Source organism: Myotis brandtii, unplaced genomic scaffold, assembly GCF_000412655.1.
Source record: "Myotis brandtii unplaced genomic scaffold, ASM41265v1 scaffold892, whole genome shotgun sequence".
Lineage (NCBI taxonomy): Eukaryota > Metazoa > Chordata > Mammalia > Chiroptera > Vespertilionidae > Myotis > Myotis brandtii.
The window spans coordinates 923,882-950,527 of NW_005371656.1; the positions used below are offsets into that span (position 1 = coordinate 923,882).

At 55.3% G+C, this 26,646-nt stretch overlaps 1 protein-coding gene across 1 annotated transcript; it reads left to right on the plus strand.

Moving 5' to 3' along the window:
• The first annotated feature begins 2,046 nt into the window (after window positions 1-2,046).
• Window positions 2,047-26,646, plus strand: P2RX3 (purinergic receptor P2X, ligand gated ion channel, 3). Its single transcript, XM_005885097.2, has 12 exons — window positions 2,047-2,359; window positions 9,340-9,475; window positions 9,841-9,912; window positions 10,148-10,211; window positions 10,785-10,878; window positions 11,154-11,231; window positions 11,667-11,808; window positions 12,272-12,408; window positions 24,278-24,371; window positions 24,623-24,688; window positions 25,053-25,130; window positions 25,580-26,646. The coding sequence occupies exons 1-12, from the start codon at window positions 2,241-2,243 to the stop codon at window positions 25,691-25,693; spliced, it is 1,194 nt and encodes a 397-aa protein (XP_005885159.1). The 5' UTR covers window positions 2,047-2,240; the 3' UTR covers window positions 25,694-26,646.

Consider the following 26,646-nt stretch of genomic DNA (forward strand, 5'->3'; position numbering starts at 1 on the left):
CCCGCGTGCGCCGCCCAGCGTCCCGCCACCGGAAGCTGTCTCCGAACCATAGAGAGGACGAGCTGGCTAGAGAGGCGCGGGCCCGGCCGGCCTGCGAGGCGGTCACATAGAGCGTCGGCGGGTCTGGAGGACCTGAGCGCAGCCGGGCGGCGAGGAAGTCCCAACCGCTTGGCGTCGGACTAGGAAATGGGAACGCGTAGGGCTGTTTAAAAACTACAGGCACTGCTTCAGCGAAGGACCAGCTTCTAATGAGAAAAAGTGTAGTTTTCCTTTAGCGGACTTTCCACAGATGCGTGTGTTAGATGGACGTGGGCCCCTCTCTTCTGCACAATCGTGGTTTTTGTGGAGTGGAAGGAAGTCTGTGGGCCAAGAAGAAAAATACTTTGACTTGTGGAGAGAAATGACGCCTCCCACTGGCGGCGCAGAGAGCGCGGGTGTTGGTGTCGCCGCGACAGCCCTGCTATCCCCGGGATCACATGGGATTGGATCCTTTTGGAGATGAGTTCACTGTCTGCGCCCAAAAGCCTCACTTCTCTAACCACAATGTATGGATCGCCCAGAAGAGGCTGGTGCCAAGTTCAAGTGCTGGCGTCAGATGCACCTTGGAGCCAAAACTGGTGTGAAACCGCATCAGCCTGAGAGTGCCGGAGCCATGCCCCGCCTGTAGTCCTAGGATGCATCTTGGAAACCAAAGCGGGCCAGACCTGGAAGGCACGTCTGACTTTGTCTGCTCCAACCTCCTTTTGCAGGTGGGAAGGCTGAGGCCCGAAGAGGAGTCGACCAGGGTCTCAGCGAGTTGGGAGCAAAGCCAGAGCTTAGAACCCAAACCCAGTCCAGTTCTCTTCTGTCATAAGCACATGACTGTACATCCGGAATGATTGGTAATGTGTCCACATGAAGACAGGGGACAGCATATTCAAACTCAAGATGTCTCTGACAATCCGTCTTAAAGCAGTTAGACCAGCTTGGTGGCTCAGTCCCCGGGTGCGAGACCGAGGGTATGCACCATTGCTCCCTGAACTCGTGGCTTTGCCCTCTGGGGAATGGCCTTTGCAGCACTAGCAACGTTGTTCAACTGGATTCCATAAATACATACTGAGCTCTAGCTGGTTTGGCTCCGTGGGTAGAGTGTCGGCCTGCGGACCACAGGGTCCTAGGTTGGATTCGAGTCAAGGGCACATGCCCGGATTGCAGGCTCCATCCGCAGTAGGGGGCGTGCAGGAGGCAGCCGATCAATGATTCTTTCTCATCATTGATGTTTCTCTCTCTCTCTCTCTCTCCCTCTCCTTTCCTTTCTAAAAACAATAAAAATATATTTTTTAAAAATTTCATCATTGATGTTCTCTCCCCTCTCCCTCTCTGAAACCAATAAAAATATATTTATAAATAAATAAATACATATTGAGCGCCAACAGAGTTCTAGGATTTAAGGAAACTGGTGAACAAGATGGAAACATTACCAGCCTTCCAGGAGCATACAATCTAACAAATGATTCAGATAAGTAAACTGACAGTAAAATAAAACAATAACAACAAAAAAAACACTTGATAATGCTATTCTACATGTAGAGCTTCAGCCACTGCCAACTTGAGTTAGAAACGTGAACTGCGATTCCTTACTCCCTCCAGGGAGAACAAGAGAGCTGTTTGAGACCCCTCCCCTGACCCATTCTATTAGAGGCAACTATGGAATGGGGGTGGGGGTGGGGGCTGGCTGCAGAACTGAGTGGCTTAGGAAGACTGGAGTGAAGGGGGTACTCCTATAGGGAGGTTATTAGGTGGCTGGGGGATGGGCCATTGCGAGGGGCTTTCAGGAGAGCATAAAGCAGCTGGTGAGCTGGGCTGAGGATGCAGCATAGAGAATGGAATAGAACCGTAGCCAGAGTGCAGATAAAGCATGAGTCCCAGAGGGCCCTCGCCAGCTGGATCGCAGGCAATCAGGAGCCAGGGATTGGAGACCCCACCCCTGCTGTGACATCACAGGGGAGTGGGGTGGAGACGAACAAAAAGGGGTCCCCCGCCCTGGCCTTGGACTCTTGGCAGCCCAGAGCGTCAAGAGCAGAGAGAGCCTGGGCTCTGGGCTAGGGTTGCCTGACTTAAAGGAGCAGGCTCCCCATTCCGCAAGCCCCTCTAAACTGCCCCCTCCAGGCCTCCTTGATCCCCGTCTCCCAGTCTGAGGACCTCTGCCTCCCGCAGCCACCACTGGGTCCCTCTGAGCGGTCCATGAGCACGCTCTCAGGATGAACTGCATGTCAGATTTCTTCACCTACGAGACCACCAAGTCTGTGGTTGTGAAGAGCTGGACCATTGGGATCATCAACCGGGCAGTTCAGCTTCTCATCATCTCCTACTTTGTGGGGTGAGTCTGAGGCCCTTCAGGTCCCAGGAGGGGAGGGCTGCCCGGTGTCCTGGCCCCCTTCTCCCCTCGGTGGTGCTGTCCAGCTTCCTCAGCTTCTTTCTCCTCTCTTGGGGAAACAGTCTGTTTGGTGGAGGTGTGTCTCAAGGGCCAGCCTCTGCCGCCCTCATCGGGGATCTGGTCCCAGGATGGGTTTTCCCTCCAGTGAATCCACAGTTGGAGAGTGGTCTGTAGGCACACACCCCAAGGGGAGTCCTTGCCCTGGCACCACTCTCCACCAGGAGAGGTCCCAGGGGACCATCTCCCCTCTCCCTTCTCTCATCCCCACCCTCAACCAGAGAGCAGGCAGACCAGACCCCCTGACACATCTTTCCACTGACCTCAGTCAACTCTTTGGGGCCGCAAGAAGACAAGGGGGACAGAAGGGGACAGAAGACACTGAAACAAGGGAGATGGTGACAGCGTGATTTCGAGGTGGGAAGGAGAGAACTGCACCCGCTTTAGAATGAGGGCTCCCCTCCTGGCATGGGGGGAGAGGAGCTAGAAAGGGGAGAAACCCTTGCTCTGGGAGGGTCAGACTAGGCAGGGGGATCTTTCCCTTAGGAGAGAGGGAGGAACATAGGCACCAATGACATTCCAGGGAAGAGTTTTTTAGGAGAAAAGTGACTTTTCTGAATATGGTGAGGTGTCCCTCTTCACGAAGCCAGAAATACTCCGCTTTGTAAATTCCCTACTTCTACCTGACTTTGTACTGTATAACCCATCCTGGGAGATACTTAAGAGCCAGCGAGGTCTAAACACCCCTCTCCGCCCCCACTTCTTTGAGGCACCCCCCCCATTCACACACGCCCAGACATACACACTCACACACCCAGAGAGAGACACACAGACATACCCACTCATACTCACACAGACACAGACACACTCACACAGAGACACACACACCCACACACATAAGCACACAACACACATGCACAAAAGGCCGAGGAACACAGGATGGCCAGAGAGGAAACACATTTCTCATGGTCCTTCGCACACGCTGGTGGGCCCCAGGAAATACAGGTCAGAACTTCGAGGGTTTACTTTCCTGGTGTGCAGGTCTCTAGTTCATGCTGTTCTTTGAGACAATGGGTCTGTGTGTGAGACACAGCCAGCCACTGCCGGCTGCCGTGAGTCCATTCAAGCGAGTGGAAGGAGACCTCCTGGGTGCGTGCGGCCGGAGCTGCGGGTGAGGGGCCTCCTTGCTGAAGGTCGCAGAAGTGGGAGGGTGTGCGTGGACAGGTGGGAAGACAGGGACTAAGGGATTTGGGCTCCGTGGGCTTCTGAGAGCCAGGAAGCTCCGGGCATACAGATGTTGTAGGCAAGGCTGCGCACAGGAACACTAGCGAAGGGACTCAAGCTCTGGGCTCGGATTGAGTGCCCTCGACGCTCCCTTCCACGTTTGAGGTTTTGTGAGATGTTTGCAAATGGTTCACGTCGGCATCTCCGGTGCCTGGCTCAAAGTTGGTTCCGAAAGGTTCGTGTTCACGTGCACGTGTGATGCTGTGACTGTTTACACGTAGCCACACGATGGTATGATGGTCCAGGCGGGGGCCCAAAGCTGCCTCAGCACATTCCCAGCCTGGCCCGGCTCTGTTGGCTCCTGGCAGGAGGTGGTGGGTAGAGGCAGCCAGCTCCTGGACCAGCCTGCTCAGCACCCCACTGCCCCGTCTGGTCTGATGCGCCGACCACCCCTGGAGCTGGAGCCTGGCCTGTTGGTGCCAGCACGAGATGGCGTCTTGGTATCCAACCCCATTCATCTCCCAGCCTGACAGCTCCCCCCAGAGCAGCTCCTTCCATTTGCATCGTCGGGTGCACTCCGCAGCCCAGCTCTCCCCCCTCCCAATCCCCGCCTGAGCCCCATCTCTGTGCACATGAGCCCATGCACCATTAGGATTTCCTGATTCCATTAATTTAGCACAAAGTGATTGAGCGTCTCTTCATGCCAGGCATTGTGCACCGAGGCTGGAACAGTGGGCAAACACAGACAACAGTCCTCACCCTCATGGAGCCTACAGTGCAAGAGATGGGCACTAATCAAATAATCTCTGCAAACAAATACAAAATTTCAGTGGGGGTTCAGGGTTGAAAGAAGAGACACAGTGCTAGGATAGCAGCTAGTATGTAGGCACTGGACTTGGTCAGGGAGCTAAGGAAGGTTTTCTGCAGATGCGGCATTCAAGCCAGACCTGAAGGACGAGTCGGAGCAACCCAGGGAAGGGAGAGAGTTCAAGGCAGAGAAGCCCAGCTCTACAAAGGGAACGGGCCTGGCTAATGGGGAGAAGAAAAGAAGGTCTCTGTGGCTGGAGCAGGAGGAGCAAGGGGAGGGGGGTGTAAGGTGGAGGCAGGATCCCAAGTGGATCCCAGACCTCAGACACCTCCGGTCTTTCCTTTTTACAGAAGAGGAATGGAAGGGAAGCTACTGAAACATTCTAGAGTGTGTGTGTGTGTGTGTGTGTGTGTGTGTGTGTGTGTGATTGAGAGAGATTGAGAGCAACAGACAGACATGATGAAATATGAATTGAGAAATTGAGAATGGTGGCTGATATGCCAAGGGATTGGAATAGGTAGGAGTGGATGCAGGAAAATGTGTTAACAGGTGGGCAATGGAGAGAGATGACTGTGACTTGGCCTCAATAGAATTTGAAAGGATTTGTAATGCTGTGATGTTAATGCTTAATGCTCGCTTCTTCCACTGTATGCTCGTCGGGATTGAGAGCAACAGACAGACATGATGAAATATGAATTGAGAAGACCACTCTGGTGGCTGATATGCCAAGGGATTGGAATAGGTAGGAGTGGATGCAGGAAAATGTGTTAACAGGTGGGCAATGGAGAGAGATGACTGTGACTTGGCCTCAATAGAATTTGAAAGGATTTGTAATGCTGTGATGTTAATGCTTAATGCTCGCTTCTTCCACTGTATGCTCGTCGGGTAGACCAGATGCACAACCTTACCTAGGACCTGTGTGACATGAGCCAACCATTTCTCCTAAGCACTCACGGCAACACACCACCTAATCGTCTCCACGCGTGCTCTCACCCCCGCCCCTGGCCTCAGTCTGTGATTGACACCACTTCATCACTGGTTTCTCTACCCAGCCCAGGTGCACAGAGAGGCCAGGACCTGCCTGGCATTTCTCCCACTGTCTTTCCTGGGCCCAGGTGGTAATCCAGTCTCCTCTATGGGGTGGGACTTCCTAAGAGCCAACCTCTTTTCTGGATCCCGTGAAGACCTGAGGAGGGAATGGGAGATCCCTGAGGCCTGAGTTCCCATAAACACTGGCCAGTGCCTGGCCTTAGGCTGGTTTTCGCAAACTAGCGGGGAGGGGAATCCCAGCCCTTTGATGCTCCCGCCATCGCCATCGGAAGGACCTGTGGTGGCTGATGGTACCTCTGGCCCAATAGCAGGCCTGCTCTCCTGTCCTCTCCCCACCCCCACCTCCACCCCACCCCCCTCAAGGCCTGATCCACAAGCTCATTATTTGCACAGCCAACCTCTTTGCTTCATTTCAAATGAAGAGTCTGATCTGCCTCATTTCAAATCTTATGTAGAAGCACAGCACATAAAGCCATTAAAATGGGGAGGCGCTCTAGTTAAGAAAGGGGCTGGAATTCCACCTCCTTGGCCCCCACCCCATCCTCTCACCCAAGGAAGCACCCCGAGGCACCCTGTTGACTAGGTGACAAGCACTAGGTGACAATACTGTGGGAAGACCTGCTGGAACCCCATCTTACAGGTTTAGAGAGAGCAGTGGTTTTCATGTGTCCCCTCTCGCCTCACCGCAGCCTTATGATGGCGAGACTAGGGGACGTGGGACACCTGGTTAGAAGCCTCCCTCTGACACCAGAGGTGGGGTGCAGACAGGTCATTTCACGTCTCCAAGTCTCCGTCGCTGTATCTGGAAAATGGGTTCAGGAATGCCTCTCCTGGGGAGCAATGGTGAGGGGAGGTAACCCGTGTCTGTTCGTCGCCAGCGTTGGGTGACTAGGTAATAGATAGTAACTGTCATTATCGCACAGGCCCCCCATCACGCCTCCCCCTTTCCCTCAGCCCAGCTCCCGGCTCCCGGCTCCCGGAGAGACCCCGTCCTCCGTCCTCCGGCACACACAGCACACCCTCCTCACACCCACTCCCTGGCCTCCTCCCTGCACACCCCACCTGCCAAGGAGCTGCCACCCGCCTTCCGCTCTATAAATAATAAACCAGGAACACAAGAAAAAATAAGTCAGAGCAGCCGAGTCAATGCCAGGAACGAGAGGCTCGGTCCTGCCCCATCGCCTGAGCCCTGGCCCCCAGGGACCCACGCAGCCCTCCGTTCTGGAAATGAAGCACCCCCGCGTTCGAGCTGCCCCGCTGACGCCCAGGCCCCACGGGGCCACTGAAATTCTTCTGCCTGTTATTTAACAGCAGAGAGAAACCTGCTGTGGCCGCTCCTCCCCACTGGGCACAGGAAGGAGCCCTGGGGAAGGAGGGGCCGGGGAAGGAGAGATTGGTCAGTTGCTCCTCCCAGCCTCTGGAGATGCGCCTATGCTGGGAGGTGCTTTCCCTGGACAAGGACCAGGGTCCAGGTCAGGGGCCAGCTGCGGCCAGGTCCTGACCCCGGACACAGCTGGAGACCCTGTGGTGAGGCCATTGTGAGCAGCCCGCCGGGGCTGGAACCCACATACAGGCTCCCTTATTTGTGGCGTGATGGTAATAACGAAGCCGTGTGGTGGGCTGGTGGCAAGGCCTCGGTGAGTCCTGCACGTGGACGGCATGTAGCGTGCTGGGCTGATGACGTGGTATTGACCATCTGAACTTGGCTTCTCGTCGGCAAATGTTCCCAAACTTTAAAAACGGGGATGGAAGGCGGGGTGCATGTCAGGAAACCATTTCATTAGATTGACGCTCAGCGATGTCTCCATCCCATGGCCAAGCACTGAGGTTGGGGGCGGGGGGTGAGCACACAGTAGTACAACCGCTGTTGGCTGGGAGCAGAGAGCTGGGGCCCGCGACCTCCCTCCTCCACTCTGCAGGGCCCCCAGCCACGAGCAAGGATGCTCATTTTGGACAGGTTTCTGGAAGGTGCTCCACCCCCCCACCCCCACCCCCTCTGCTGGGGCACGAGCCGGCGATTAGATTTCTACGTGAGCCACGCTCCCTTGTGAGATCTTGATGAACACCCACTTCCCTTCCAAGAGGAAAAAGATAGAAGTGCCAAGGAAGCCCAGCTCACGGCTCCCTGGTCTTCCGCAGGGGCGTGGTGTTCATAGAGCGTCTTACAGGCAGGCAGACAGCTCTCAACAGGCGTTCATCAGGATGGGCCTCTGTAAGGCCGTGACCATGAGACAGGTGACAGGTTGGGCGCCGCCTGCCAGCGCTGGCTGGGCCCCCAGCCTTCCTCTCCCGCTCTAGAGAGCGCACAGAATTCCGGCCCCTGAGAGAGGCCTGGCGTGGGGGTTCCTCGGAACCCTCTCACCAACAGCTGAACAAGCAGCCACTAGCAAATGTCAGCCTGGAGGGCAGGTGCCCATCCCACAAGTGACTCACCCCCTGGCATCTCCCAGCATCAGGGCATTCCAGAGGCCCCCAATCCAACCCCTCCCCGGGAGGTGGGCATCCCCGTCTCCTTGAGACTTCCCAGGCCTGTGGCGCTCACCGCCTCCCACCCCAGCCCCCAGCCCACTCTCGGGGTGAGAAAGCTCCTGGGCTTGAAGTCCTCAGCCCTCGTTATGAAGTCCTCGGGTCATCGCACGCGCTGCCCTCCGCTTCCCAGCCCCCAGATTGGTCTTCTCTGCCCTACACCGTCTCCCGCTCCTTGCGCTCATCCTCGTCTTGTGCCACCCTGGTGAGCATGAGAAAGTGACCCTAATCCAGTGTTCCCAAAAGCACGCCCCTGGATTCCACAAGACGTCACCACGTTTCTCCAAAACCGAGAGTGTGCGGCATTTCCCAAGCACATGGGGTGAGGTTTTCTCACCTGTGCAATGGGCCGGGGAACAGCATCTGCCCCCCAGTGCGCCTCCTGCTGGAAGCGTGGTTAGTGAGGCCGAGTGGCTTGAGCCTTGAGGGCGGTGGGGGGTGATTACTAACGGAAAGGCGGGCACCTCACAGAAACGCAGAAGCAAGAGTGGTCTGCAGGCCCTTCTTGCTGCTGGGGAGGCAGGTGGGAATGGAAGAAGGCAAGGGTCCCTCCCTGATCCCATAATGGCTGGAAGTAGCAAAAAGAAGGCAATGCAGTTAAATGCCCACTAGGTGGCAGCACAATCCAAGGAATAAGATTAGAGGCTCCTCCCTCCCAGCCCAACTCCGCCCACCTGCCAGGTAAAGGCTCAGCCGCTGCCCCTCCCTCACTCCTCCCTCCTCACCTGAGGCTCGCACAGATGGAGACTCTGCCAGGTGCCCAGTTCCCAAGCATCTGCATCGACTTGTTCACTAACACCTGCTGTGTGCGGGCACTTAGGATGCAGCCATGCACAAAGCCTCCATGCAAAGAGTCGGAGGCAAGGAGCCTCTGCTCCTTCTGTCTCAGGTTCCTGCCGGGGAGGAGGCCTCTGTCATCCGCAGGAACGATAGATAATGCGTTCTCAGCGGGGTGATAGCACCCTCAAGGGGTGAGGATTGGTTTCTGAAGAATAAAAAAAGTCTCTTTTTATGTGTAAAGTGCAAATATACATATAGTATGTAAATTGATATGAAGAGTATTAAAATTTCATGGAGGGAGGACGATTAGGGGGAAAAGTCTAAAAATGCTCCTTCAGCAGGAAATGGGGGAAGGATGGAGAACAGTGGTCTAAGCCAAGCCAGAGCTCACTGTGAAGCCCCCCTCCCCCGCCCCCCACACACACAGGCCTCCCCTGCCAGGCCCCGTGGTCCATGTCAGCAGGAAGGCGACCCCTCCAGCCTCTGTCTGATGAGCCTACACCCTTCTCTCTTGCTCTCCACCCCGCTCTCTGCCCAGGTGGGTTTTCTTGCACGAGAAGGCGTACCAGGTGCGGGACACATCCATTGAGTCCTCCGTGGTAACCAAGGTGAAGGGCTTTGGACGCTACGCCAACAGAGTCATGGATGTGTCTGACTATGTGACACCACCCCAGGTATGGCCCCCCTACGGCAAGTGGCTGTGTCGACGCCCAGACCTGGGCAGGTTGGCGGGGAGACCCTGTGCATCCGTGACCCAGAGCCGTGGCTGGGGGAGGGGGGTTACCCTCCTGAGTCAGCACCGGGCATCCTCTTGTTCTGCCACAACCTGTCCTGTGATCAGGAGGACACACAGAGGGAGCGCGAGGGGCCAGGGGGTATTGGAAGGGCCTGGTTTTGGAGCCCATGTCTGCCTTTATTAACCTGTGACCTTGGCCCAATCAGCAAGAGCCCCGGTTTCCCCCTATGTAGAGTGGGGATAACAAGAGTCCCTGCCTCACGAACTGGCACTGTTGCGTTTTCCTCTCCTTCTTCTCCCAAGGGCACCTCCGTCTTTGTCATCATCACCAAGATGATCGTCACTGAAAACCAGATGCAAGGGTTCTGCCCAGAGGTGAGGCGGGGGAGGGAGGTTGGGTGAAGCTGGTCAAGGAAGAAGCCGCTGGAGGGCAGTGGTGGCAGGGAGGGGCGTGGGTGTAAGCAGAGGTCCTAGGTCCAGCCTTGGAGCCCAGTCCTGGGACCGACCTCCACCCCCCGGAGGCCCCCGGCTGGGGAGGCAGTGGGCACCGAGGGGCTCACCCAGGCCGGCCCGGGGCCCTTCACCCACCCGTGGACCTGTCTCCCCTCAGAGCGAGGACAAGTACCGCTGTGTATCAGACAGCCAGTGCGGGCCCGAGCGATTCCCGAGTGGGGGTGAGTGGAGCCCCTTCCCCACCCCCTCACAACCCCAAGTGGTATGGGACCCCAGAGGAGTTCCCAGTCCAGGGATGGGGGTGACAGCTGTGCCATGAGGTGGTGAGTGATGTCAAGGAGGAGCCAGGGGAAGGAAGAGATGGGTCCCAAATGGCTTCCTAGAGGCGGTGACATTTGAGATGGGCCCTGTGGGACGGAAGGATTTGGCAGGACAGAGGGGCTTTGAAGGAGGCATTCTAGGCAGAAAGAACAGTCAGCAAAGCCTCGGAGGCAAGGAGCAGCCTGCTGTGACTGGGGGCCTGGGACCTGTGAGAGGAGGGGTCACCTCCCGAGGCTTGCCTAGGGCTGGGAGGGTCAGGGAGAGCTCTGCGGGGCCAACGTGCCACCGGGGACCTCTCTTGCCCTGCCTGTCCTTTCCGTCCGCCTGCAGGGTCCCTGTGTGTGTGTGTGTGTGTGTGTGTGTGTATGTGTGTGTGTGTGTATTTGGGGGCGTCTCCGATGAGGAGGGGTGGGGTGGGGGAAGGGCGTGGCAAAGGGCCAGACAAGCACACAGCACTGTCCCCGCCCTCGCAGGGATCCTCACGGGCCGCTGCGTGAATTACAGCTCCGAGCTCCGCACCTGTGAGATCCAGGGCTGGTGCCCTGCCGAGGTGGACACGGTGGAAAGGTGAGGGCCTGCGCCCGGCGGGAAGAGAGCCCCACCCAGGCGCCCCTGGGCCACCGTGGGGCGCCCGGCACCTCTGAGCTTGCAGGGGGTCTTGTGGGCCCCCACCCCCTGTAGTGTCCAGCTTCCCCCCAGCTCGGCTCACCTGCCACTCCCGTCCTCTGACCCTCAGACCGGAGAGGCCCGGGCCACATGCCCGTTGGGCGATGTCCACCAGCGAGGGTGGCCCCTGGTGAGGGCTCCCTGCTGCCCTGCCCCTTCCTTCTGTGCTCACACAGGCCTGTCATGATGGAAGCCGAGAACTTCACTATTTTCATCAAGAACAGCATCCGTTTCCCCCTCTTCAACTTTGAGAAGTGAGTCCTCGCTCCTCCCTGAAGCCCAGAGGCAGTGCTCCCACCCCTCGTTCTCAGAGGGGAGGCGATGCCGGTCACCATGGGGTTCTCCCCACTTTCTCCCCATCTCCGGGGGCTCCTGACTCCCATCTCCCAGCCAGGTCTCCCCACCAGCCCTGACCACTGAGGCTCAGGTGGACTCGGGCCAGTGTCTCTGCCAGCCCCCCCACCACCACCACCCCGGCCTGGGAGGGGGACATTAGACACGAGCACTCACGACCCTGAGATGGGAGAGAGGGTGACAGGAGAAGGATGCAGGGACAGCGGTGAGGCCCCCCGCCTGGGCGCGCAGAAGGGCCCTGGGGCTCGGGCAGGCTGGAGAGAGCCTTGTGGAGGGAGGCCTGTCTCCACCTTGACCCTGGGCCTGGCCTCTCTCCTTCCCTCCTCCCTTCCCAGGGGAAACCTCCTGCCCAATCTGACCGCCGCCGACATGAAGACCTGCCGCTTCCACCCTGACAAGGCCCCCTTCTGCCCCATCCTGCGGGTGGGGGATGTGGTCAAGTTTGCGGGGCAGGATTTTGCCAAACTGGCCAGCACGGTGAGGACCTGGGGACCCTTGGGCGGGCGGGGTGATGGGCCAGCGGAGCAGCGGCGAGGCAGTGCCCCCTGGTGGAAGCATCCCAGTCCTGCCACCTGTCCTGGGAGGTCTTGCCCCCTCACCCTTCCCCCCAAGGCCCGTTCCCATTCCAGTTACTCACGTCACCTGCACACAGCGAGGCCTGGGGCTCTGGACATTGGATCGGTGCCACTTCCTCCCGTGTTGTAGGTGAGGGGCTGACGACACCAAAAGCAGGATTTAGCGCCCCTGGGGCTCGCCCTGAGCCACGGTACTTCCCTCCTCAGCAACACGGGATGGCACCTCCCTCTTCGTTCTCGCCACCTGCGCCCTCCACCTGAGCATGCAGAGCACTCACGTGTCTTATTGGTGGTGCTCCCCACCCCCACCCCGATGAGGGGCACCTGAGGGCTGCGGGAGGCTCACGCCTGCCCCCTTTCTGCAGGGCGGGGTTCTGGGCATTAAGATCGGCTGGGTGTGCGACCTGGACAAGGCCTGGGAGCAGTGCATCCCCAAATACTCCTTCACCCGGCTCGACAGCGTTTCTGAGAAGAGCAGCGTCTCCCCAGGCTACAACTTCAGGTAATCAGGGGCATCAGGGCAAAGAGGCAAGGGCCGTTCTAAAAACTGCATCCGGCCCTCACTGGTTTGGCCCAGTGGATAGAGCGTCGGCCTGCGGACTGAAGGGTCCCAGGTTCGATTCCGGTCAAGGGCATGTACCTTGGTTGCGGGCACATCCCCAGTGTGGGGGTGTGCAGGGGGCAGCTGATCGATGTTTCTCTCTCATTGATGTTTCTAACTCCCAATTCCTCTCCCTTTCTCTCTGTAAAAAAAAAAAAAAATCGGTGAAATATGTTTAAAAAAACAAAAACTGCATCTGAAGAAACAACGCGTATTTGCAGGAAAAGGGCCCATGTTCCCCCCACAAGGTTTCTGTTCAAAATGAGGCAGGACTTTCCAACGGGCAGCTGTCGGAGACAGACAGGCCATCCGGTGAGATCATGGCTCCGGCCGCAGGGAGGATTCGCGCCGGCGGTGGGCGGTGAGGCCAGATGGCCAGGGTCTCCTGAAGTGTTGGGTTCTGTGATGCTGAGTTCGTTTTTCCGCTCTGGCTCTGAGGCCGGAAGGTGCCGAGGCCACGCCCAGGCAGCCCCATCCCTTCTTCTGCGCCTACATTTTCTAAGGGTTCTCGCTCCGCAGAGCAAGGGCAATAGCTGGTATCATCTTCCAAGATGGAAATTTTGTATTTCTGTCCAGAACCAGGAAATGTCACTGGAGTCACAAGTAGCAGTTACAGTGGGCATTCGTTCTTCAGTGCCTTTCGAAGAGGAACTCAGGCCAGTCTCTAGTAGCATCTCATTGATATTCCCAAAGGCCTTGAGACACAAGAGGCCCCCCTCGCCCTCTCCCACTTTGCAGACAGGGAAAGAGAAGAACCCGGGAGAAGCTACTGGGAACCAGCTGAAAGCCCTTGAGCAAACCCTTGACCTTCTCCCCTCCCCCTCCTTTCCCATCCGTGAAAGGGCAATGGTATCGTTATCTCCAGGAGCCTATCAGCCAGTGTCTGAAAAGCTTTAGCTCTCTGTTCTGTTTTTCTCTTAATTTTTGAAGATCCTGACGTTTCTGGCAGGGCCCTCAGGACTCTGTGTTATACACCAAACAGGCTAATTAGCTAAGTAGGCAGTGATTAGGGGACAATCCCTATAAGAACATACTACATCTATATGTTCAAGGAATTGCTACTCAAATTTCCTTTGTTGTAGTGGTATTTCACAATATAATGACATACATAAGCCCAAAAAAATCATTTCACCTTTTTTTTTTTTTACCTTTATCTGTAGCTTGAAAAGGTAATTATCCATTCCATTAAGCTTTCTCTGTAATCGTTTAACATATGCATGTGTAATCTCTGGAAAGAAGAATGTTTTTTAAAAAAATTGAAAGTGCTTTCATAATCAACTCCCAACTTTAAAAAATCATAGGAAACAACACATATTTTAAAGTAGTTTAAAAATACTGTTTGGCTCCCTCGCAGAAATTGGCATATTTATTCAGTCGGGTACATCACACTGAAATCAATACAAAGGATTTCATATGATAGCTTAAAATAGAAACATATTAATAAAATTCTCATGATCTAAACTGCAAGTTTTCATCTTCGCAACTTCCCCCTGGCCATTGGGAATTCTTCAATCCTGCAAATAACTTACTTGGCAGGAAAGCTTATGAAGGGAATAACTATTGGGAAGACCCCGGCTAGTGGTGTCACACAGCTTTAGAGCAATGTCTTTCATTTAAAGAATTGGTTTGGAGTTCTTTGTCTCCAATGTAGTGTGCCGTGGTACACACACACACACACACACACACACACACACACTTACACTCACACTCACGAATGCACGCACACCTCGCCTAGGCACAGCAGGACGTGAGGCAGACGGGTCCTACGCAAGCTTGTCTTTGGAGAGACAGGTCAGAGATCTCTAAGGATCCTGCGAACATAAATCCCTGGGGGACTAGGGGAACCGTCTGAGGGGTGTGGCCTCCACACCAAAGACCTCCAGCCAGAATATGAGGGGGTGAAGCTGCCCAATTTGATCCTGTGGTTTAAAGGGCTTCCCAGAGGAATAGCACTGGTGTGGGGAGTATCTGATGGCCTTGGCAATCAGAGGGCTCTGCCCAAGCTCCTTGAAGTCACTCCCTTGGGTGTCTACCCACTCACCTTCATGCTGTCTTCAAGCTACACGGACACCCAAGGCTAAGCTAGGAGCCCACATAGGGCCTCCTTTCTGAATCCTGAGAGGGAGGAAAAGGGCCACAGCCAGGGTCAGCGTGGGCACAGGGCAGTTCCTGGGATGGGTACAAAGTATGCAGCTCCTGAGAATCCCACAAGCTCCCTGTAGGTAGGAATGATACTGGGCACCGTGTGCGAAGTGTCTGTGCACTTTGGTTCATTGTTCACCACCCCCACTCTCCACAGGGAGGCGCTACAATCCCTCCCCCACTTCATAGGAGAGAAAAGTGAGGTGTGCAGACCTAACTATGTTTCCCAATGTCACAGAGCCAGTAAGCGTGGGAGCCTGCATACAGACGTATTTTCTGGAATGATGTCCACCCCAGCCAGGAAGGCTAGGGACATGGGCACGTGTTAATCCTCAGAAATGTAGGCCTATGTGCTCGTGGGCGAGCGACTAGCTTCTGGGGGGGCCACAGGACACAGCCTGGCCTTTTGTCTCCCAAACAAATTCCTCTGCCTCTCTGACAGGGGCCCGGTTTTTTTCAACGTCTTGCCATCCTGTCCTACAGTTTGTTGCCTTTTGCTCTGGAGGGAATGGAATCCTTCAGCCAAGATTCAGCCTTGTTTAATATGCAAACTCAGACATCCAGAGGCAGCTAGAGACTCGCATTTCCATCACTAATTACTTCTGCGGCTCCTTTCCAAACCCCACCCCCATTTTTGGAGGCTCTTCGCCTGCAGAATCCGAGATTTAGAGAAGCTCTAGCTGTTGAGAACCCCTTGGAGACACCTAGACGGAGAGGCGGTCATTCTACAGATGAGGAAGTAGAAACTTCAAAGGGGCAGTGATGTGCCCAAGGTCACGGGTGCATCTTAGAGTAGCCTAAGAGGCCATTTGCTCCCAGTGCCTACATCCGTCTCTCTGCAAAGCAGCCCTAGACAAGGGACCACTTCACAAGATGGCCTGTCCGTCATCGGATGGCCTCCCATTCTTGTCAAGATGACCTTGTATTGAGCCAAAATGTGTCTCCCTTCAACCCCCACCCAAAGTACCTGTCGCTGTCCATCTAAACTTACCTTCGTTTATGTGATCTGAAGGTTTTCGTCTGTCCCTACCGCCCTAAAATTTGCTGGAAAGATGTTATTTTACTCCGAAGTCTGTTCTGCATGGCTAAAGACTCCAGGGGCTGCTTTAGCTTATTTGTGGGTGTGTGATTTTTAACTTGGTATTTTTAAGAAGCCTCTTTCCAAGTACCTTGAGATTGTGCAGTTGGTGCGTTCGTCTGGCTTAGCAGTGGGCAAAGGGCAGCATTTTTGAAAATAAGAACTGGCCAGAGTCACCAGTTCAATGGTGCGAGGGTGACAGGCACCCCAGTGTTAGTGTTCCTGCAGGGGTCAGTTCCTGCCACACAGAGGGGGCCCTCAGTTTACCAGAGCACCCCACTCCCCAGAGCTGGGCGCTGGCACTGTCGTGTGTGAGTATCGCGTATGAGTTTGTGAGTGAGGGTGAGTGTCTGTGGGTGAGTGAGTGTGAGTGTGGGTATGTGTCAGTGAGTGACTGAATGTGTGCGTGCGTGTGTGCGCGTGCCTGAGTATGTCAGTGAATAGATGTGTGTGGGTGTGAGTGTATAGGCAGAGATGGTACAAAGACAAATTAAAAATACTGTATCAGTCAGGGTCCCAGCAGGAAACAGATGGCACATGCAAATTGGGTAATTTGAGGAGAGTTTAATACAGGGAGTGCTGCTGGGAGGGTGCAGGGATACCACAAAGGATCCTGCAGTGCCTGGGGCCCGGGTCTGAAGGGGCGAGGACAGGAAGCCGGAACCGGAGACAGAGATAGGACACAGCAGCCTGAGGAGAACAATGACCCAGCCATGCCCCCTCAGCAGCCAGAAGCCAGGCAGCAGGCCGAGGCAGCCCAGGGCAGGGTGGGGAGGGAAGGGAGGAGCACTGGTGTCCAGTACCAGGCCTACCAACTTTCCTGCGTGAAATCACAGCCCTTTGTTAACTTTTGAAGCAGCACTCACCTCACCACACCGTTGATTGTCCAAGGAAAAGGCATGTATACATAGCCTTGAGCAACGTTGCAGGCAATTTCTTTGGTTAAAGGATACTTTATTTCTACAAATAGGATGTAAATGCATCCTCAGAGTGAGAACCCTAAGACAAATGGGTAGATAAAGTAATGGCCTGGAAACCGGCTTCACTGCTGGCTGCTCCCTTGCAGGAAATCAGCATCCCAAGCAGTGTGGTCCGTTTCCTTCTCTGCATATCTATTTAATATTTATTTATGTGGCATAGAATTCCGAGACTTTGAAGACCTTTGAAAGCCTATCCCTGGGCCTCAGGTTAAGGGCCCCTCGCGCCCTTTCACACCTATTTCTGACAGGATTGGCAGCTCATCACCCACCCCGCCCACACCCCTCAGTAGGCAGAGAGAGATTTGGAAACTTGCCCAAGACTACAGAGCCCAATTAAGAGGTTCATCAGGACTCAGACCCAGGAACCTGTCCTACAGCCATTGCTTCTAGCAAACCTCCCACCAGCATATCACTAGCAAAGAAAAAAAAGAGGCAGCTCGAGCACATAAACCCGGTAGTGACTGCTGGGATGAGGAGAGAGAAGCAAAACGGTGCGCTCAGCAGTGTCGGACTCCTGGTGCTCCTGAGGGTCCCTAGGACAGCGTTGCTCCTAAAAGGCACCGTCGTTCCTGGCTCTCCTCCCCTGGTGTCTGCTGGCACTCAGCTGCTCGCTGCTCCTCGTGCTGGAGGAGTTTGTGGTGAGTGTTCCATGTTGGAAATGTACCCGCAGCAGCTTTCACGAAGCTGAGACTTGGCAGCTGAGCGGCTTCCATGCGGAAACGTGCCGATCCGCGAGATCTTAGGCCAATCGACAGAGACTGGATCGAAGCGTGTCCTCGGCTTTGATCATCCCTCCCTCAATCTGGGTTTTTCTCCTCCCGGGAGCCATGGAGATGCGTTAGAGCAGACACCTCCCTCATCACCACAGAAGCCCCCCCGGAAGGCCCTCTTGCCTGGGGCACTTTTGCGTCAGTTCTCCATGATCTGTTTTCCTCTTTGCTTCCTTTAGGGTACAGTGGGGTGTAATTAGCATGAGCTTGAATTTATACAGCCCTTTATACCTTTACTAGAGGCCCGGTGCACGAAATTCATGCAGGGGGGGGGTCCCCTCAGCCCAGCCTGCACCCTCTCCAATCTGGGACCCCTTGGGGGATGTATGATTGCCAGGATCGGGCCTAAACCGGCAGTCAGACATCCCTCTCACAGTCCTGGACCTCTGGTTCCTAATTGCTCACCTGCCTGTCTATCTGGTCGCCCTTCACTGCCTCTGCGTTCTGGCCTGATTGCCCCTAAGTACCCCCCTGCCAGCCTGGTCACCCCTAAGTGCCCCCTGCTGCTGGCCAGGTTGCCCCCAACTGCTCCCCCTGCCACCCTGATCGCCCCACGCAGCCTGCTATTCAGTCGTTTGGTCGTCCCTCACTAACCCCCCTGCTGGCCTGGTAATAGGCAGCCATCTTGTGAGGGTGTGAGGGTTAATTTGCATTTTACCTCTTATTATATAGGATGGCTATTGAGTCCTCACAAGGACCAACATTATTGGCAGAAAATATTGGCTAACACTCCCTGAGCACTTATCAGTGAGCCCAGGACTTAGCAAGTGCTCTTGGTGGATTATTAATCGAGTGAAGAGGGAGAATTTCATAGCTGGAAATTGGAAGCTCAGAGGCTTCATGTATGTGCCCAAGGCCACACAGCAAATAATGCTGGAGCCGGAATCCAAATCCGGAAGGCCTGGCTCCAGGGCCTGGGTCACAACCACAAATATCCTGCTAGGACAGGTGTGGTTGCCCCCATTTTACAGATGAGGAAACTGAGGCCAAAAAGATTACTCACTGGAGTAGACAGCTAGTAACCTGGCTCTCAGGTACATCTTCCAGCCCTGTTTCCATTGACCTTTTCCTGCCTTGTGAAAGATAAATGAATGATAATACGTGTTTTTAAAAAAGGATCGACAACAAACCATTTTCAGAATGTCTGTCTTGAGGTTGATTAGGGTCTTAGAATATGAGTAAATAAATATGGCTTGGGCCCTTCTCTACCAGGAGGAGTCCCAGCTTGCTCAGGGATGCTGCCCAACCCCCATGCAATGAGTCTGCCAAGGAGATATTTTCCCATCAGTAGAAAATCAACTGTAAAAGTATATTTCGGCTGGCAGAATGATTCCCCACCAGGCAAAAAGCTCTGCTGAGAACACCACCTCCTTCGCTTAGAAACCCAAATTCCAGGCCCAAGTTTTCCCTCGCAAGTCCAACCCGGATCCTCCAAGCGTGTTGCTGTTTTCCCTGCTGCTGTAACAGTTACGTGTCCCTGCTTTGGGAAGGAATTGCCACCACTCTATGGGATCGTTCCTAAACAGATGTCTGAGAGTTTCCGAGGGATTTGTACATCGTGATAAAAACCCTTCTCCATTCAGCAAACGTGTAGGGCTGCCGCCTGCTGCAAATGTCAGCTCAGCGTGGGGAAGCGCTTCTAACGGTGGGAACCACCCAAAGCTGAAAGTGGGCTGCTCATACAGGTAGTGAGTTCCCTGTCGCTGGAGGTAATTAGGCAATGCAGGAAGCAGCAGGGGGTGGGCAGGGGCTTAGGATTCCAGGGGCCCGAGTTCTGATCCCTGCTGTGCTTCTCTCAGGCCTGGAAAGTCTGACTGTTGCCTGCTGACCACTAGATAATGTACTGAAAGCTCGGTGCCCCCCAACTCAGCCCTCCCCCAGCCACACTGAATCCACCCTTCAGCTAGTACCATCTTCTTTCTCCCTTTCACATTTGGGGAAACCGAGAAGCAGAGGTGAAGTGATTTGCCCCAGGTTATGTAGAGGAGTTCAGTGGCAAAACCTGGATCCAAGGCCAGACTGCCTCATTTCAAAGCCCTAAGCCACCAGCTCCCCCACTGAGTTGTTGGGGCCCAAATGAAATGATGGGTGTGGAAGCCTCTAGCCGCTTAGCAGGAGTAAGGGCTCCACATACAGCTGTCCCTGCGTTTTCCCCAGTCCCCCTCCACAGGGCTGGTTCCCCATGGCGGGAACCAGTAGCACCTACTTTCCCATGCAGCCAGCTGCTGGATCCAGATGTTTTCTATTTGGAAGAGAAAAGCATGTGGTTCGCTCCTGTAGACTAGCTCCACCTGAAGAGCAGGGAGAATTTGGGGCAGCCAGAGGCAGGGGGAGGAAACCCGGCGGCTAATCTGGGAGGTGTCTGGAATCTCTGAAAACATTTATTCCTCCGGCAAGCATTCCCTGCGCTGGGCCCTTGGGCAAAGAGGGGCCCTGGGAGCTGGCTCGCAGTCAAAAGTCCAAATTATCACCTGTAGTCTGGTGTGGCAGGGACCGTAGGAGAGGCCCGGATCCTCACATCCTCCCCGACAGGAAAGGTAGCCCGGAGGCATTTCACAGCCTTGGTGCTGGGAAACCAGAAACCGGCTCTCTGGAGAAAGGAAGAAAGCACTTTACTCTGTAGTGTGTTTGCCGATTTCTGTGGTGTAAATATTCCACTGTGGACAGTTTCAAGCTGCAAGTGTGAAATCACTGCATGTGGAATTGGGAAGAGACACACCACCAGATACTTCCTCTTCCACGCATCTCCATCCTCCCAGACCAGTACACTTCCTGCCTCCCCTTTTCACTGTGCCTTCCCCTGAGAGGGCCTGAGCTTCTTACCTTTAACTCTCCACCCTCAAGTCTCAGCTTTAGAGTTATTTCACACGAAGCCTTCCCTGACCCACCAGCCTCGGTCAAATGCCTTCCTGGGCTGTGCTCTGAGAAAGGTGCTCCTCTCCTTCCCAGCCCTGAAGTCTAATTTGAGCTACTCATGGATGGTGCGATTAATATTTCTCTCCCTCTCATGAGAGCAGAGCTTGCCGGTGTATCAGCAGTGCCTGGCACAGTGCCTGGCATACAGTGGCTGTGCTCAAAATATTTGTTTAAATCTTGAAAGAATCAGAAGTCACTGAGCAGGACCCTGACGGATGAATAGGAGTTTGCAAGGGGGAAGAGGGGAGGAGGGGAACAGCATAGGCAGAGGCCCAGAAGTCTGTGTCTAGGAAGCGGGTGCAGGAGATAGAGGAAGGCAGGTTGTGTGGCTGGCACTGGAGGGGCAGGGCAGGGCGTTCTGCAGAGGAGGCTAGGGGAGTGGACTGGGCCAGGTTGGGAGGGGCCCTGTACTTCAAACCAAGGTTCGGAACGGTGGTGTCCTTCTCACTGACCCCATCTCTCAACCAAGAAAACCAAAGCCGGAGAGGTAGGAATCAGAGGATTTAGGAGAAATCTGGCCCGGGCAGGTGTAGCTCAGCCTTTCGCCTTTTCAGGCCAGGGATTCTGGGTGGAGAGCCCCACCCTGCAGGTGCAAAAGGGGGCCCTCAGCTAGAGAACGGAAAGAAATGAGCCAGGACTGGACAGAAATCGGGCATCAAAAAGAACAGTCTGAAATGCAGGCTAAGAGTCTGGGCGGTTGAACAGGACCTCCTGAGTTCGAATCCCAGCTCCGCTCACTTGACTATTGCTGTTGTGACCTTAGACAAGTTGCTTAACCTCTCTGATCCTGGTGACTCCTCTGTAAATGGGAATCACGGCACTAAGTTCCTTGGTGTTGCTATGAGTATTAAATGAGTTAGTTACTTGGCATTGAGCACATAACACAATGCCAGGCACATAGTAAGCACCCAATCGATATATACATTGTCTGTTATTGTTTCTAATACTATTATCGCCGGGAGGCAGGAGGTGTGATAGTTAAGGAAATTGTAGATGTTATGAGTCCACTTTATCTTGATCTTAGGACCTGCTTTAAGCATTACTAGATCTTGCTTTAATTACGCTATCTGGACACTGTCTCGTCTGGCCTTCCTCACTCTTACTTCTCAGTTGAGAGAAAAAGCTCAGGAGGTTGAGTGACTTGCGTGGAGTCACAAGCTTGTTAAAAACACCGTGGGGCCACACCCAGACCTCCTAGGACTTTCTTAGCCTCATAGGACTGTAGCATCATTGGAATTCTCTCTATCTTCAATGACTCCCCAGTTTTAACTCATCCTCTAACTCGGGCTTCCTGGCTATAAAATCACAGGAGTTTGCAAGTGGTTAAACATTGCTCACCGCGGTAACAAACAACCCATCTCAGTGGCTAGTATGTGCTCCTGGCACAGTGCACCGGGGACCAGTGGGGGCGGAGTGCTCAGGAGCCTTCAGGGGTCTGGGCTCCTGCCACCTACTGACTCAGTCGCCCCTACACCCTGACTGCTCCCCTGGCTCTTGAGCAACTAGCCATGAGGAAAGGGAGGATGAGGAGGGTTCGCTCTGACACCTGTGGGCCCAGAGGTTACATACCGCACCTCCCCTTTGGCAAGAACTCTCTGAGGTGGGGCCCCAGCTAGATGCGAGGGGCTAGAACACGTGGCCCAGCCGCATGCCAAGAGGGAAGGTATCCCAGCCCCGTGATCGCCCAGTCTCTGCCCCACGGTCGGGCCACATTCTGGGACCCCCACCGGCCGCTCTGGAGTGCAGAAGTCAGGACTCCTGGGCCCTTCTTCTGCGGCCGGCCCCCTGCCTCCGGCTCGGGGTTCACTCTCCCTCCCGCCCCAGAAGAGAGCGGGCCCTGCCAAGCCTCCTCCGAGGGTGGGTGGTGGATGAGATAATGATCTTATCAGGCGTCCTGCCTCTTGGAAGGCAGGTGCTGGAGAAAAGCCAAGTCCGCTTTGGTTCTTCTCCCTGTTCCCTCCACATTCCTTCCCGAGATAAATTTAGCCAGCCCTCGCTGGGAGAGGCAGTGCCCAGGATGCCGGCTTTCTGCTCTCCCAGGCGATGGCGGAGCATCTTTCGTGGCTGCAGCCCATGGCCAGGAACGCAGACCTCGGGACAGGACGCAGTCCCGGCCTCCGCCCTGCCCCAGACCTCAGCCACTCGCCCTCCCACCCCTGCCCCGTGCCCACGGGCTTCCTCTGCCACAGCCCAGACAGCGGGGACTCTTCCCCACACACGATCTTCGTCCAGGCCTGGATTCTCCAGCGGAGGGAGGCGGGGCACAGAGCGCAGAAGGACTCTGAGGTCTGGCATCAGGGCCGCCCCTGGGCGTCAGAGGCAGGAGTGTTCAGGTTAAGAGCAGGGCCTTTGCCCAGCCAGTGTGGCTCAATGGTTGCGTGTTGGCCTATGAACCAGGAGGTCACGGTTTGATTCCCCATCAGGGTACATGCCCAGGTTGCAGGCTCTCATCATTGATGTTTCTTTCTTTCTCTCCCTTCCTCTCTGAAGTCAATAAAAATTAAAAATAAAAGAGCAGGGCCTTTGGAGTTGTCAGTGTTGCCTCCCACCAGTCTCCTCATCTATAAAGTGGGTCACCGGAGTCTGCTCCCTGACATTGAGGAGATGCTCATAGGTTTGCACCCTTTTGGTGCTCTGTCCATGGCGGGTGTGGAGGTGGTGAGGGTCCATATTTAGGCTCAGGCCAACGTGAAAGCCAGTGAGGGCTTCCCGCAGTCTCCCGCCCGGGCCTGATGCTGCTTTTGCAAACTTCCTTAAAATCTCCTGCGAGGCCTCCTTGGAGGGTCGTGTTCTTGGACCTCCTCATCTTTCTAGAAACGACTTCCTCTCTGGGGTCCTTCCCCTTCTCCTGCTGGTGCAACTTGAATTCAGACCATGTACTTGGTCTGTGATGCTCTCTGCCGCCACCCCCAGACCCTAATTGTTCATGAAGATGGTCTAGCCCAGTGATGGCAAACCTTCTGAGCTCAGCGTGTCAGCATTTTGAAAAACCCTAACTTAACTCTGGTGCCGTGTCACATATAGAAATTTTTTGACATTTGCAACCATAGTAAAACAAATACATATTTTTGATATTTATTTTATATATTTAAATGCCATTTAACAAAGAAAAATCAACCCAAAAAATGAGTTCGCGTGTCATAGGTTCGCCATCACTGGTCTAACCCCTCTTCTTCAAGCCTTTGTGTCTTAGGATTAGGAAGTTGGTAAGTGGCAGAGCCTGGCTTCGAACCCAGTCAAGCTGAGAAACCTGCAGAGAGGGGAGAAGGCCGGGCCCTGGGCCACCCAAGCAGATATAACTGAGGAAGCATGGAGTCCTGGCTCAAACGTTCGCACACGTCAGAATTATTGAGGGAAGTTATTTAAAAGGAAGAGTCCTGCCCTAACCGGTTTGGCTCAGTGGATAGAGTGTCGGCCTGTGGACTGAAGGATCCCAGGTTCGATTCCAGTCAAGGTCATGTACCTTGGTTGAGGGCACATCCCCAGTAGCGGGTGTGCAGGAGGCAGCTGATCGATGTTTCTCTCTCATCGATGTTTCTAACTCTCTATCCCTCTCTCTTCCTCTCTGTAAAAAAATCAATAAAATATATTTAAAAAAATAAAAATAAAAGGAAGAGTCCTGAGCCCCACCCACAGGGATGCTGATTCCTGGGTTCAGGGTGGGGCCTGAGAAGCTGTCTTTTTAACCAGCCCCCCAAGATGCTGCCTGTGAAGGGGGTTGGCTAACCTGGGGGCGGAGACTCAGACACAGGTTGGACCATGGCAGGTGTCCCACCAAACCATCTGTAAGGGCTGCGCAGTAAGTGACGGTCGTAGGCTCCCGAGGACCCCGTAGGTTCAGGCAGGAGCCCACAGTGGGACCCACCTTTGCCTCTGACCTCCAGGTTTGCCAAGTACTACAAGTTGGAGAATGGCAGCGAGTACCGCACACTCCTAAAGGCTTTTGGCATCCGCTTCGACGTGCTGGTGTACGGGAACGTGAGTCCTTGGGCTGGGCAGGTGGGTGGACAGGGGAGGAAATTCAGACCAACCCTGGGCCCGGAGAAGGCTCCTGGGCAGGGGTGAGGGGCAGGGTCCTGCTGCTGACCAGCTCTGAGACCCTCAACTGCTCACACCTCCTGTCTCCATACCTGCACCATGAAGGGGTGGGGCCTGCTGCTCCAAGGTCTCTCTGGCCTCACCCCTGCCCTGTGGACTCCGCCCACTCGCCTTGGTCTTTGTGCACACAGGCAGGCAAGTTCAACATCATCCCCACCATCATCAGCTCCGTGGCAGCCTTCACCTCTGTGGGAGTGGTGAGTTCAGCCCCGCCAGGCTCTGACTGGTGGCCAGTCAGGGTGAGGCCCCTGCTGGCAGGTGTGGACAGGGAACTGAACCCAGGTAAGCCCTGCTTCAGCCTAGACTGGAAAGCCCAGCCTCTTGCCAGGTGCTTCCGTCTCCTGCACCACCTCCCTGCTCAGCTGGGCCCTGCTTTGTCCCCTGCAGTCATGGGGAGCTCACTGCCTCCTCAGCAGCCTCCCATCTGCAGGAGTCTGGCCTGGTACAAGTTCCTGGGCCTCCCCAAAAAGGTGGGGGCGGAGACGCAGACACAGCCCCGCCCCCAGGCCAGTGCTGCCCAGGGCCCGGCAGCTCAAGGCCTGCCCTCCTTTCCTCCCCCAGGGGACTGTCCTCTGTGACATCATCCTGCTCAACTTCCTCAAGGGGGCCGACCAATACAAAGCCAAGAAGTTTGAGGAGGTGAGTGGGGTCCAGGAGAGGCAGCGAGACAGGGCAGGGAGGGCCACTGGGCCCCAGGGATTCTCAGTGGCTCACCGTCCAGGGGCTTCTGAAGGGGCTTCTGAAGGGGCTTCTGAAGGGAAGTTCACTGGGCCTCAGTGCACACTGGGGGTCCAGACCTGAGGGTGTTTGGCCAATTGTGGGCTCTGTGAGAACCATGGGGGCACTGTGGGTGGTCGCTGTTGCCGCCCCAGCCGCTCATCGTCCCCTCTCCATTTATGGGGCAGGGAAATCCTGCTATGGGCTGGCTCTGGGTTCTGTCTTCCCTTGAGATGCATGGATGGAGTCCTGGGATCACACAGACACGCTGTAACTCCCCAAAGACCAGGCTGCGCGCCCCGACTGCTGAGTCTGTCCAGTGGGTCCTTGCCCATAGTCAGAGCACCCTCATGCCAGCCTTCTGCCTGCAGGTGAATGAGACGACGCTGAAGGTCGCTGCCTCGGCCAACCCAGTGTTCCCCAGCGACCAGACCCCGGAAGAGAAGCAGTCCACTGATTCAGGGGCCTTCTCCATCGGCCACTAGGGCCCCCCCCCCAGGGCCCCACACTCACTGCTGGGCTCCAGGCCTCCCAACAGAGGACCCCACCGGGCAAGGAGGATGGGAGAGGGAGGGCTCTCCTTTCTGCTGCTCACCCCATGAGGCCACAGCTGGAAGGCGACTGGGTCTCCCAGTGCCCCCTACTGAGACTTCACTCTCACCTTCACCCCTTGCCTGGCCCCTGTCTGCTTCCCAGGACCCCTGGGGCAGCAGCACCTGAGTCTTCCCCTTTCCAAAGAATAGAGAGAATAATAGTAATAATGAGTGCCTGCCAAGTGCCCGGCACTTCACACACACTATCTCATTTAATCCTTAGAATAATCCCATGACGTAGCTATTAGGTTCCCCGTTTTGAAGATAAACTGAGGCTCAGAGAGACTGAATCCTTTGCCCAAGATTACACAGCCAGGCAGCAAGAGAGCTGGGATTTGAACCCAGGTCTCCATTGCCCACACCTCACAAGAGGAAGGGCAACTCCCACGGGTGTGCCCTGCTGCTCCAGCCTCCTCCACCCTGACCAAGGTTAGGTTCAGCTTAATAAAGAGTAAGCCCCAGGCTGGCCCCGGGAACTTGGGCCCCATTTGAGGGGAGACCAGTGAGACTGGTGTGAGTTCTCTTTCTCTGACTCAGGTGGGTCCCCAAATGAGAAGGAAACAGGAGGCGTGACTGTCGGTGAATTTTCCTTACCTCACCCCACAGCTCTGTCCCCACACCAGGGCCATTCTTGTTCTCTCTCCGGGACCCTAGATGTACCCACACACATCTGGGCCCCTCACTGCAGGCGCCGGATTTGGCCACCCCGGTGGGAGGGGATCCTGGACCTGAGGCCCTGCTCCCGGAGGCCAGCCGTCCTCCTTGAAAATGCTGGTGAAAAGGCCCCAGTGAGCCCCAGTGCCCTGCGAGCAGCTGGTCAGCCAGGCCTGTGCCCACAGGGTCCT